This window comes from Strix aluco, chromosome 2 (genome assembly GCF_031877795.1).
Source record: "Strix aluco isolate bStrAlu1 chromosome 2, bStrAlu1.hap1, whole genome shotgun sequence".
NCBI classification, from domain to species: Eukaryota; Metazoa; Chordata; class Aves; order Strigiformes; family Strigidae; genus Strix; species Strix aluco.
The window spans coordinates 43,581,531-43,594,615 of record NC_133932.1 but is presented as its reverse complement, the minus strand read 5'-3'; the positions used below and the strand labels follow the sequence as shown (position 1 = coordinate 43,594,615).

The 13,085-nt window shown below is 37.6% G+C and overlaps 1 protein-coding gene across 7 annotated transcripts in view; it reads left to right on the top strand.

Annotated features, from left to right (window-relative positions):
• The window catches only part of SYTL5 (synaptotagmin like 5), a 108,811-nt gene that overhangs the window by 81,690 nt on the left and 14,036 nt on the right, over positions 1 to 13,085 (top strand). For 4 of the 7 annotated variants that reach the window (XR_012621922.1, XM_074814570.1, XM_074814569.1 and 1 more), the window contains 5 exons: positions 3,483 to 3,575; positions 7,595 to 7,660; positions 8,624 to 8,802; positions 9,668 to 9,770; positions 11,934 to 12,095. Coding sequence is in view for 6 of the 7 variants with exons in the window: in XM_074814570.1 (XP_074670671.1) it covers positions 3,483 to 3,575; positions 7,595 to 7,660; positions 8,624 to 8,802; positions 9,668 to 9,770; positions 11,934 to 12,095 (603 nt within the window). In the remaining variant the exon portion in view is untranslated. The remainder of the gene's footprint in view (positions 1 to 3,482; positions 3,576 to 7,594; positions 7,661 to 8,623; positions 8,803 to 9,667; positions 9,771 to 11,933; positions 12,096 to 13,085) is intronic. The other 3 variants (XM_074814573.1, XM_074814572.1, XM_074814574.1) reach the window with 3 other exon arrangements.

The following is a 13,085-nucleotide window of genomic DNA, read 5'->3' as shown; positions in this document are numbered from 1 at the left end:
AAAAGGATAAGATAAGAAAATACAAACTTTAAATGTTTTGTATCAGTTTTCTGCTCTAATTGTACAGGGTGCGGTAGTTATCACTTAGGGATTTCTGTAAGGCAGGTGCCAGAGATGCCAAGTTCAGAGTGGTTTTCTGTTCTTTGGTTTTTTGTCTTCCTCTTATGCAAAGGGTTGCTTTTGTTTTTTCTTTTTTTCTTTCTTGCTGACTCTGAATGAAATTTCACATTGCATCTCAGCAACTCTCTAGCTTCTTTGCTAACGCAGGAGACCTCTCTTGTGGCATAACTTTGATTTAGTTGCTCCGGGGTCTGTGAGAGTGCTAATTCCCCTTTAAACTTCATTCATAACAGGGCACAGAGATCTCTGATGCTACCCATGTCTGTGCTTCCTTAGTCTTAATGAAATTGATTGCATTCATCACCTTCAGTGTTACCACATTTTTTTAGAGTAGTTTGACTCACAGGAGTCCTTCATATTCATTATGGATGCAGTGTTTTGAGATAAAAGTTGTATGCCTGCTGGAGTTTTGTTTATTTGGTGCTCAATGTAAGAGGCAAAAAGAAAGATACCTGATAAAGATAACAACATCTCCTGCAGCCTGAGAAAAGTTATACCTCCTTTTCTCTTGGGCAGCTGGTGGAGCTAGCTGAAGTCCTTCAGTTTCGTGCCTGGGTGATGGGAGCTGACAGCAGTGGTGTGGGAGATGCCACATGTCAACAGGATACACAGATTGCTGGAATTTATTTGCTGAAAGGGTGGGAAAAGGCTTTTAGCCTCTTTGCTCCCAGTTTTATCAGGAAAACCCATTATACAGAGAGATCAGCTTGAAAATTGAATGGGTATTTTGCTTTTCTAACTTAACATTGCTCCTGATAATGAAAAAGGACAACCCCCAGAAACCTACATAGTGTAGTACATATTTATCAAAGTGTATGGGGAACCAGTTATATCTAGTGTTGTGTTCAAGTGTGAGCACCTTATCTAGAGAGGTGTGTGTTGAATTCCTGACCAAGTAGTGTTCATTACATGCTCAGATGCTTTATTAGGAGTTAATTGGATAATGTTCATTTTATAACCCCTACTGGAGACCATGAGATTAATGTCCTACTAGCTCTAACTTTAATAAGCTAATAACACTAACCAATTATGTAGTTGCAGTTCTGCAACACCTCCTGAGAAACATAATCATTATGGTGTAAAATGAATTAAGAGCATAGGTTAAATGTTAACCATTTTTTTTTAGTTTTAGCTATCTGCTTGCAGACAAAAATTGGTAGTTGGCTAGCTGTTGTTAGGACGGTTAATACTTAAGTGTCTAGACCTGAAACACCCCAGCCTGAAGATGTTGCCCTTTTTTTTTTTTGTCCTGTATTTAATTATTCAGCAATAAAAATGTAGCACTGTTTATTTTAAAGTCCACAGGTATGTATACAACAGTGTAAAGAAAGAGTTTTGCATGTGTTACCAGATCTCCTTCTTCCTGTTGTATGGGCAAGAAAGGAAATTGTGTATTCTTGTGCCAAGTTTTAAACTTGAGTACATCACCTGAATTCTGAAGTCAATGTGGAGAGTAGAAGTGAAGGGTGGGGTGGGTTTTTTTGTTTTTATTTTAGTTATTTTTTTGGTTTTACTTTTGAAGGATTCAGCTCTCTATCTGTCTCCCTGAAATAGTGTGTTCTGTTGTGCCTAGGTCTCCATGTACTTTTTCCTTAGAGTATAAAATATTTATGACTTTTTTTTTCTGTGAGGTGGTAACAGTGCTCTGAACAGATTAGAAAGAGAAAAGAGCAGCAGAGGAAGCTCATTGTTAAGAACCTGAAGAGGAATGTTTGCTTCAGTATGTAAATTTTGGTCCCAAATAGAGTGATGGCTTGTCCTCGTTTCCCTCTGCTCAATATTAAATATGCAGTTACAATTGGAAAGTAGTAATAGAAAATTTTGCATCACTTTCAGCTGGTTTTATTTCAGTTCGGGCACTGGAGCAAGAGAGAAGAGGTGTAACAGCTAGGTTTATGCATACTAATGATAAATGATCTGCAGATCTTTACATAAACTGTGACAATTCAGCTCTCCAGCAGCATTTCTTCTCTTCTCTGTTTTTCCTGATTAGCATAGAAATCTTTGAGACTCCTGAATGTGAATACAGTACTTCTCTGCTTAGTTTAAGATAGTAAGAGCAACTAAGCAATAGAGAGTGAGGTAGGTCACCACGTGAGATTTTTATAGCTGCAGAGCAGGTATAAAGAATTTGAACTTCCATTTCCATTTCCAAGTTGAACATTCCATTGACTTCCATTAAAACTATAAGCAGAGTCTTTCAAAATACATTAATACGTTAATACCTAATACATTAAGAAAATGCTTGAAATTTCCAAGCTACACTTAATAGGATGATAGCTGTCTGTTGCAGTTTTGTTCTGTAACTTTTACTTAAAGTTAACAGTCCTATTAGGACCATCAACCAGATTTTAAGTTTCTTTTTAGATTTTACTTTATTGCTGTGTTTAAAAAGTGAAAACTAAAGATGTTACAGTTCAGTCTTGCTTACTGAAACTCAAGGATATATGTGAAGCTATGCAATTACTGATTTTTCCTCCATTTTTTTAATTATTAAAATAATACTGGAATTTAATTATTTTTAAAACATGCACATCAACTGGGTTATTGTCTTACCCCTCAAATATATTAATTGTGTATGATGACAGGACAAGTGTGTAGTTTGACAGTAACTCGGGGCTTTCAGCACTGCCTCTTAGAAAGTGGGTCTGTATTAATGGTCCTGTTCACAAAATCGTCGCCTGTCACCAAAGACAGCGTGAAAGGGTGCGAGTGTAATGCAAATTGTGTGCTTGTCCATTTGTGTGTGACTGATATAAATATGGATAATCATTGGAAAACTGGATTGCTGGATGTTAAAAAATGTGTCCCGTAAAAACATGGAACCAGGACTGTAACCAAGAAATCAATCATCTAACGGCTTCTGGCTACAAATGTCTTCAGGTAAACCAGTATCAACAATCTTCTGGGTCCTGGTATTGGACCTTAATTCTTTCATTTCTTTTGTTAAGATTCGAAAAATTCTCACCACATCCCTCTAAGATTTCCAAACCTGAATTCCTGAATGCAAATAGTAGTAAGTAGAATAAGTTAGTTCACATGGGATTGTCAGTAGGCATGGAAGTGGGTTTTGTTTATGTGCACAGTTGCTGGCCTCCGGAATAAGATATGAAGTATGTGTGTCAAGTTTTTTAGTTCTTAAAAAATTGAGCCCTGAAACCATAACAGTGTCTTTTCCCCTACACTATGTGCCTGTGCAAAGATGTGGAAAGTGTAAATCAAAATTTTTCTAGAGATTAGAATTTTGAATACATCCTGCACCATGTTCCTAAAGTGGAAAATACATGAAACAAAACTAAGCGACAGAGTCTGACCAAACACAGACCAGAACATGATGACTAAAATGCCTGTTTGTCATTTAGGATTATATGGATGAAACAGAAGAAGATATTGATGACATAGTGGCCTCTCGTTATTCAAGGAAACATGGACATTTGACAAGTGGATTATCAACAGTAAGATTCTGAGTAGAAAACATATGCATTTTCCTTCCAGAAAAGACCATTGTTCTTCTAAAAAGTTTAACTTCGTACCACTTAGCAGCAGATCGTATTTCATCCTGCACTTGAGAAACATCCTTTGACATTTAGATAGTTCTTCTGTTATATTTTTAATGCAGTTCAAAGCTAAAATGCTGTTATCTGCAGCGCATGGAAAAAGAAAACCATTTTGCATACTCATCAGCAGATTTCCTCACGTGCTCAGGTTACTACCAAGCTGACGTGGAGAAGGCAAACCGTAGGTGTTTGCAGTACATGACTTCTCAGCTTTGCAGAGGAGCACTTAATTTACTTGAAATGAATAGAACAAGGCTATTTTGGGATCTTCCATCTCAAACCACTTTCTGATTGCTGAGGTTCTTGGGACACAAATACTTGTCTGTGTGTTTGCATACATACCACTTCTGTGGCATCATTATCTATCCCCCAACCCAGCTTCCTCTGTTCTTCATGATATGATTGCTATGCCACCCACATCTCTTTACAGTGAAGGGGGAGATACTTGGGGATTTTGGTCAGCGACAACTTTTCTACCTTCTACAATAATTGTAGTATTTTTCTGTTACATCCTTTAGTTTCTTGTCATACCCACAGACTGTATACTGTAAATCAGAAGTCTGAGTCTTGCAGTTGTCTAACTGTTGCAACTTAAAGTTGGTTTTAAAAGGATAGCTGCATTTTCAGGTTGTAACAGGTGCTTGAGATGCAACAGAATTGGTATAACGAGCCTTACGCTGTTCATTGATGCAGTCTGTTATTCACTGGGAAAGAAAATGGATTATAAAAGTAGCCTTTAACATGTCTAGTTTATGACTACCTGCTGTGTACCTCATTTTTGGGATCTGACACTTAAGATGTAGGCAACTGACAGCATCTTCAGAAAAGTTGAGGAGTCAACTCTGGCCACTCTTCTTCATGACTTGTGCCTAAGAATACCTCTGGTCAGCATGTAGGGTATCAGAAAACTGCAACAAACTGCAGGTGGAGCATGAGAGTGTTGAAGAGGATGGAGAGATGAGGAGTCTGTATGCTAAAAGGGAAGAGAAAATTTGGTTCACAACAATAACAATGAACTGTCCTTTCTCGACTGCATCCCTGTTAGTCCCCATGCAAGCAGGGCCCAGGGAATGCCCACTTAACTTCTTGATCCCAAAGAGATAGAGTTGGCTGAATCCAAGTTTGGCTTACCTGTGGAGGAGAAAGGGCTGAGAAAATTGCCATCACAGCATTTTTGGTATCTTAAATCTGGCCATCTGTGCAGGCCCTTTTCCCTTTTGTTTTGTGTAGTTCACAGAAACAGACACAACAGAGGCGGTGTGGCACTTCACACCAAATCTGACTTGAACAAATGTAGCCTGTTGACACTGGTCTAATTAGACCCGCTTGCCTGAGGTTGGCTATGACTCATTGTCTCCAATGCTTTCTGGTCCCGTGGATTTTATAGACAGAATTATTTTTATTTCCTCTGAATATTGATATGAGGGTTGCAGGTACTTAAGTGCTTTCTCCGTTTCAGCCACTAATTGAGGAACTGCATTTAGAGAGCCTTCCCTCTGTGTGCTGTAGGCAGCATTCTGTCTGTGCATTGGGTTTTATCTTTTGCTATAGATTTTGCTTTGACCTTTTTCTTAAGTAAAGCACAGCTTTTCCAGTGCTGTAGGTTTGAGATAATCTCACATCTCAATGCTCTCATTTTTCGGTATTCACCATGAGATGATTTTTAATGTCACTGCATGCTATGTTAATGGCGAAGTTGCGAATGGCAAGCTGCTTCTCCCTGGAAGAGCAGGTCAATTTTACAGGTTCTTTTTTTTTATTCCCCTTAAGTGTGTGTTACTAGTTACTAACATTCCCCCTCTCTCTTATTTTTGCCTTTACTCTGCTTGTTGTAAGCCTTTGAGCCTTCTGCACTGTATGGATTTTTTTCATGGACTCAGCTGTCAAATGACCGTGTACTATTAAGTCACGTTGAAATAACATTACTAATGAACAATAGGCTCTAACTGCATGGTTTTTCTTTGTTTTTTCAAATACAATAATTTAAAGTACAGTATGGGTACTCTGACAATAAGCATTTGATGGAAGAAATATCTCAAAGGCTAAATATACTTGAAATCTACCTGTAACGTGTGTGATCAAAAACAGAAATGGAAAGTGACATTGAACAGGAACTGTATCTCAGCATTAGGGTATTTTTTTTTGTAATTTCCCAAAGCTAATACATGAACTGTGTATTTACTCTTCCTTGCATCCTTCACTGATTCCTCTACTAAACATATTAATGTGGTGTTGTCAAGATCCATCACATCAGTAAAACGGAATTGTTCCAGTGCCTTACTGCAGTGATAAGATATGATGCAAACCAAACAGAATTCTTAGTGAGGTACTAAAATGAGGCTCCACATCCTCCATACCTGGTGATTGTTTACTGCTTATGAAACTGGAAAATGAGTAGATTTCTTAAGGACATTACATTTAGCATATGTAATGTCCAGTGTAAACGCCACAGAACAGAATCTGTGGGGGAAAAAAGTCAAGTATATCAAATACTTCTACTGAATTTGTGTTATTTTATTTGTGGTTTGTAAGCAGTTCAGAAATTGTGTTTGTATAAATTCTAGGGTCAGAGGTCATGTCTGTTTAGGACTTTCTGTGAGGTTTTTTTCCCAACCATTTATCTCTTGCTGCCCACTTACCTAAAGATCACGAAAAAGAGTATTTGGATTCAGTGGAGAACAACTCATCTACCTCCTGGTGTGGGTATAACCTTGTTTGTTTTCTAAAGGGGGCACACAACTTGTTACTTTCTTGTTACTGAGATAGTTTAGGCATTTTGTAGCACATACTGGGACTGTTCACTAACAGTGTCCAAGGATACCCATTTTCATGTATGCTAGAAGTGGAAATGCATAAATGGTAAAGGCTGAAATTTAGCTCGAGGCATATTAGGAATAGGAGTAAATATAACATGTTTGTCAGTGCTGTTGCTAATTCACCAGTAATTTTAACCTGTCCTGTTTATGGAATTTCAGCCAATTTTACAAAGGAATAAAAGGACAAGCATTTTTCTTTTTTTTTTTTTTTTGAACAAAGGATAAAGAATGCCATCAGAAATACAAAAAGCCACCCTTTTTTGCTGTTTATTATTCCTACGTGATGTATGTATAATTAACTTTATGGATAATGATTGCTTGTTCTGGTTTTTCATGTCTGCAGCTGTTTTTACCATATTGACACAGGTTGGCGTATTTTGCTGCAGGGGCCTTAGGCAGGCTGCTCAGAGTTGTGTTTTGCCACAGACCAATTCTTTGTGTGTGGTTCTTCCTCTTGACTGTGTTCTTCCTTCCTCCCTGCAGCCGATAGGGAAGGAGGTAGATCAAGATGTAGTTTCCCTTGAGCTCGTTGATGAGATTTCCAAATACTGCTCTAGCAAGCAGAGGGGGGGAAATGTTCAATTACTATATTTTCCCAATTGATTTTTTAATTGAATATTACCCAATATTCAATTACTGTATTTTTTCCCCAAAATGTTTACACATATGTGTGCATTCTTATCCATTCTTACAAACTCCGCAGAGAAACTGCAATTTCTTACAAAGGTGCCAATCATGCAAATACATGAATGCTTAGCTTTTGACTAGTTTAAGTGAGAATTGACTTCATGCAGCCATAAATGAGGACAAATCCAAATCCAATCCAAATTCTAAAATGTAATTAATTTATTTTGGTACAGCAGATACTTCATTTCTATTTAATTACCTTGAGCCATGTGTCCTTCAATACTTGAAGTATATGGAAAACACTTAGATTTTCTCTGACTTGGTGTGATACCTTTTTCTTGCTTGCTATGGCTTTGCAATACAAACTTCCTTTACCTGTCTATATAGGTAAAGATTTATCACTGCGTTTATTTTTTCTTATTGCAGCTATCTAATGCTTTTTTCTCTTGATCTTTGGCACTGCCTTCTTTAAAGAACTCCTCAGAAGGCTCTGACAGAAAATGGACGTATTTAAATGTGCCTGAAACAGACGGTGATACTGTGAGTTCTGAATCCTCTGCTTAGCTTACTTTTAAGGTTTCTCTCTCTTTTCTCCCTTTGTGCTGAAGACTATACTTGTGTGTCTTGCAGTGTTCCTATGTGTTAGGATTTAGATGGTTATATACGTTTTTGAGCAGTCTTGCTCAGTGACTCAAAAGAAAATGTGCACCAGACTTCTTGAATGGCTTTGGTTCTGATAGTGTGCATATTGCTCTGGTTTTCTTTAAAAATATTTAGTTCTTTCCTAATTGTAATCTTTTGAAGCGGAAATCCTCATAGCAATACTCGGTATGGTATGAGTGAAAAAAGAGACTGCGGGGTGATATATTACGCTGCAGTGGTAAATTCTGTGGGATTTTTGCAAAACTTTTTTGGCTTTAGGAACATTTCTGAAATGGTGGGTATGGATTTTGGTCATTCTTTCCGAATTACTAATGAGAGGTGGGTGTTGATTTAAACAAACATGCTTTTATACCATCTCCATTATGGGGAGCATCCTTATAAGTTACTCTAATGGTTCTGTCAGCAGTTGTCTTATGAGACTCAGTAAAAATTAGGTGGACAGCTGAACCAGAAAGGTGATTTTTTTTTAAATTTTTTTATTTTTTTTTTAAATATTACTTGGAACTTACGTGAGCTTACAATTTATGTAGCCTGTCTGCTCTTCGGTTCATGCATGAATTAAATAGTGGTAATTTAGATTTAGTCATATTTATAAATAGCTTTGAGTCTTGCATGGAAAACATTAACTGTCTAGACATTTAAGTTATTATTAGTTATAGTTCTTATTCCCTTTTACATCAAATACAAGCAAGTGGTATTTCTGTTCTAGGAGATGTCTGTTTTCATAGCAAGTCCTAACAAGTGTGTCAATATTGCAAGGCTGTGACTGTATGAAAAAAGCAGATTCTGGAAATAAGTAATTTGTTTAAGCCTCTAAGTCCTTTTCCTCTCCCCCTCCAGACTAGCATTAACAGCATGCTGAGTGTATATAGTGAAACTGGTGACTATGGCAACGTGAAGGTCAGTGGCGAAATCCTTCTCAACATCAACTACAGCTACAAAACAGGTGCCCTCAGCATCCTGGTAAAAAGTTGCAGAAACCTGGCCATTGCAGATGAGAAGAAGCAAAGGACTGATCCGTAAGCACAGAGAAGAATTTCGTTTTAGGCTCTGCTAGGGATGTCCTTAACTGCGTCACACGCAGTGATGTAGCCTGGCATTGTGGTAAGAACCTGAGAACTCATAGGATCCAGTTGCCACAAGCCAGTGTTTTGATGATGGTTGGTTTTAGATTCCCTGTGGGAAATGCATTTTCAATATGTTTCTTAGGCCGACATGTGCCAGTTCTGGGGAAATAATATTACTTAAATTATCAACCTGTTTGATAGCAATCTCTGCAAAAGGGCAGACAGTATGAAGGAATGGAGAGGCTGAACCGATTTCTTACTTCTAGAATCAAACCAAAAGTATATGAGAGGGGTGATGTTTTGGAGGGAGGAAGGAATAGAGATAACTTTGGTTTCACGCATCCATTGATTCACTTTGTACGGACCATGTTTTCTGGGCTTCTCATTATAGTTTTCAGTATAATATGCATATTTTCTCATCAGGAATTAATAATTAGTGTCTCTAATCATGTGTAATCCTATCATATGCAAGGTATGACGTTTTTAATTTTCTTGTATTTTCAGTGTATGTGTTTTCATATGTAACCAGTTGGTAATTGTATACTACAAAAAGGAAAATGTTAGGAAAGCTTTCAGCATTTCTGAGGATGAGTAAATTGATTTAGCTCTGCTTTTTGTTATTCTGATCCTATCTGAATAATATTGCTGTGTTTGTAGATAAAGGCTGCGCCTTTCCATGTTTCACATATTCTCTGTTACATGTGTACATTGTTTAGACTGCAAAAATTAATTTCCTTGTATGTTTGCAGCCATGTCAAGTTTTTGCTCAAACTGGCCATTTCTACTCCTTGCTAATAATTTACTACTTGATCTGCAGGTATGTCAAAGCATACCTTCTGCCTGATAAGTCCCGCCAAAGTAAACGCAAGACCAAAATTAAAAGTAACTGCACGAATCCAGATTTTAATGAAACGCTGAAGGTGAGAACACTGTCTCTCTCTCAGGCTGTGATGAATGTTCAGATTGTGTTCACAGGCATTTTCTATAAGTGTTCCAATATGAGGATTAGAATTTGGAAGAGATGCCTCAAAAGAAATGTATTTAAGCAAAACTGTCTAGTAAGCCTATGAGTTGTAATTTCTGGTTCAGCAATGAGGAAGTGTTTTTGTCTGCTTGAGCTCTTTATAGGTAAAATTTCTATTAGTTTCCATAGATATCTTTCAAAACCGGTGATGTTCCTGCCTATCCTGAGCTCACAGATATTAAAAGCACCTTAAAGATTTTGTAAGCCCTAAGTTAGCAACTGATGCTGAAATAGAGCTAGATTAAAATTTCCCATCCAAGTGATTTTTGAAAATAACCTTTTGCAGTAAAATCTGAATTTGTCTGGAGGCTTTAATTTACTTTTAAAGCAGAACTGACTTCGATAAGAAAATGCCAACAACGGCTTCACTACCTGCCTTCTTAAAAAGCCTTGGTGAAGTTAATTCTCTGTTGCAAAAGATGACAGATCACTCCCTTGAGGGCAAGTGGAGCAGAGCGCCCAGCCTCTTCCTTCCTTGCCTTTTACCCACATCCACTACAGAGGCTGAACTATTCTGAGCTCCACACGACCTGCTTATTCACCTCCTTGGCTCTGTGGTGCAGGTGGGAATGGCAGAGTTTCTGCCCAGTTCACTGCCTGTCTGGCACCTGGACCACAAGACTCCTGGTGATTCCCCCTTCCTTGTCGATTCACAAGAGTTATCCCAGCTGGCTGTCACAAGGCCAGAAACTCTTTTTACTTTCTCCTGACATACTTTTTTTTTTGGTAATTTCGGTGATGTTTTAAATAAGTTTCTTGTAATAGAGGCTAATAGATGTTCCCTGGCCAGTATACTTGACTTAACCTGGCTACAAAACCACTTTACAGACATACACGCTTGATCTGGCCAGACTGCTTGCCAAGGGAGAGTCTCTTGTATAGCCTCATTTTTAAATGGTTTATAGTAAAGTTAAGACTTGCTGAACTGGAGGAAAAAAAAAAAAAAAAAAGGTGTTAGACTCTATTTAGCAAGGAACATAGCACTAAACATGTTTGCTAGTAGGGAAGTTAGTGAAGACAGGACCTAGCAGCTTGCTAAAAATGTGAATTGTAACAAAGAGGGCTTACTTGAATTGTGAGTAGGTAAGCAAGAGCTACATCTCTTCATCCCAACTGTTACTACTGTTAGAAAAGAAAAATAATTAAATCTGTAATTTCCCACTTTGATATATATTCTATTGTTGCTAAATATGACATCTCACAGTGGAACTGTTGCCATCTAGGTTTAGGCATTGTAGACAAATCTATACATGAATACCCTACTTGTGTGGCTTACCAACTGACTAGACTGTTTCAGCTTTTGGAGAGTATGTGTCTGTGTTCAGACGGTCTTGATGCAAAAAATGGAGACATCTGGGTCTCCTCAGCTAACACTAGGAGAAGGGTGAATTTCAGGGAATTAACGGGCCTTTTGCTAAAAGCAGAGTGTGCAGAGCTAGAATTCCAGATGTTTTTAATTTTCTGTGTATTTGCTAGAATATGATGTTTCTTCAGAGGAGTTTTTTAATAGCTTTCAAAACCAACAGTGGTTACTGAGACACTTGGTGAATGCTTTGCAGATGCAGTTTTACTTGTTTTCAGAACAATTTTTCATAAGTTACAAAGATAACAGTTGAAAAGGAGAGGGGGACACCATTTCTGGAGAAAGTAGTATACAGCAGATTCTCTTTAGAGATGAAAGAAACTAGTGAGGTTTCTTCTTACAAACTAAATTTTGACATTGATCTGCTTCTTTTACATAAACCTATAAGGAATTAAAAGGATCATAGTTTTAAGCATTGTAGTTTACGTTATAGTCATAAATACCCAATAAATAACTCAGAAAAAAATCATGATCATTACCATTGAATGCATACTGCAAAGAAGAGAGGTTTAGTATTAACATTATGAACTTTCTAGCTAGAACAATCTTGTTTGCAAAGAAAATAAATCTCTTTCATGCTTCGTTTGTTAGCTGCTGTGGGCTTCGTGAAATTGAGCTAGAGCTGTAAAAGGCTCCGTGGAAACTATTATTTATGCTTATTCTGAGAGTTTCTTTTTCTCTTTTTTCTGTTGATAGTATGTCATCAGTCACACACAGCTAGAAACTAGGACCCTGCAGCTTTCTGTCTGGCACTATGACAGATTTGGACACAACAGCTTCCTTGGGGAGGTGGAAATTCCATTAGATTCCTGGAACTTCGAAAATCAGGGCGATGAGTGGTTTGTGCTGCAGCCCAAGGTAAGGGTTTCCAGGGGCCGGTGAAAGTGTTGCAAAGCAAATTTAGCAAGGCTTAGTTATTTTTCCTTTGGAACGTGTTTATAAAACGGTGACTTTGAGTGTCCAATATGGTAATAAAAATAATATCTATGTTCTTTATTCAATCAAAACATACTGGTTTTAAAGCCTTCATGAAAACTTTACATGTGATTGGCTACTTAAAAACAAACAAGAAAACCCCACCTTTTAAACAAAGTATAAGTTCATCTTGTAATAAACTGCAGTGGAGAAATGACCTAGTAAAGAAATTGCTTGGTTTTTAAAATTAGCATGTAAACCAAAGGACTTCTCTACCATTCCCCCCTACCCAACCCTTAACAGTTTATTAAAGAAATAGATATTTTTTGTTTCAATTCAAAGTGCTTCACACTTTTCAGCTGTAGCAAAATGACTTCTTAGTCTCTCATTCGCCTTAATTAGGAAGGTGCAAGATAAGGCTTCTCAGAAGGCAAATCTGGTCTGTGAAACAGGACTTGCATTATACTTAGCTAAAGATAGGATAACTTCTGTCTCTAGGCCACCCCCTGCTTTGGCAGAGGTGTTTATTTCTGGAAGAGATTCAAAGAGCTATTGTAAACTAGAGGATTAAAAGCTTTTGCCTTTCTTGCTCCTGCAGCAGCCAGACTCCTGAGAAATTCCAGTGGTTTAGATTGCCATTTCAGAAAGTGTATTTTTCTTGCTGTAGAAAAATCCAATGTTTTATTGCAAGTGATGTGGAGATAGACTCAGATTACTTGTTTGGTCTGTGTTCATTATTTTTAAGGGAATGGTGTTACATTCAGGGTTTTAGGAGGGAGTGTTTGATTTGTGCCTTTCTCTCAGGTGGGAGATGGATCTGATTGTTGTATAATTAATTTCTAGGTCTAGCCCTTTGTGAGGCTTACAGCTAAAGTGTCGCAAATTTATACTTTAGTATATAATTTGTCAGAAGATACATAAGGAAATTGGTCT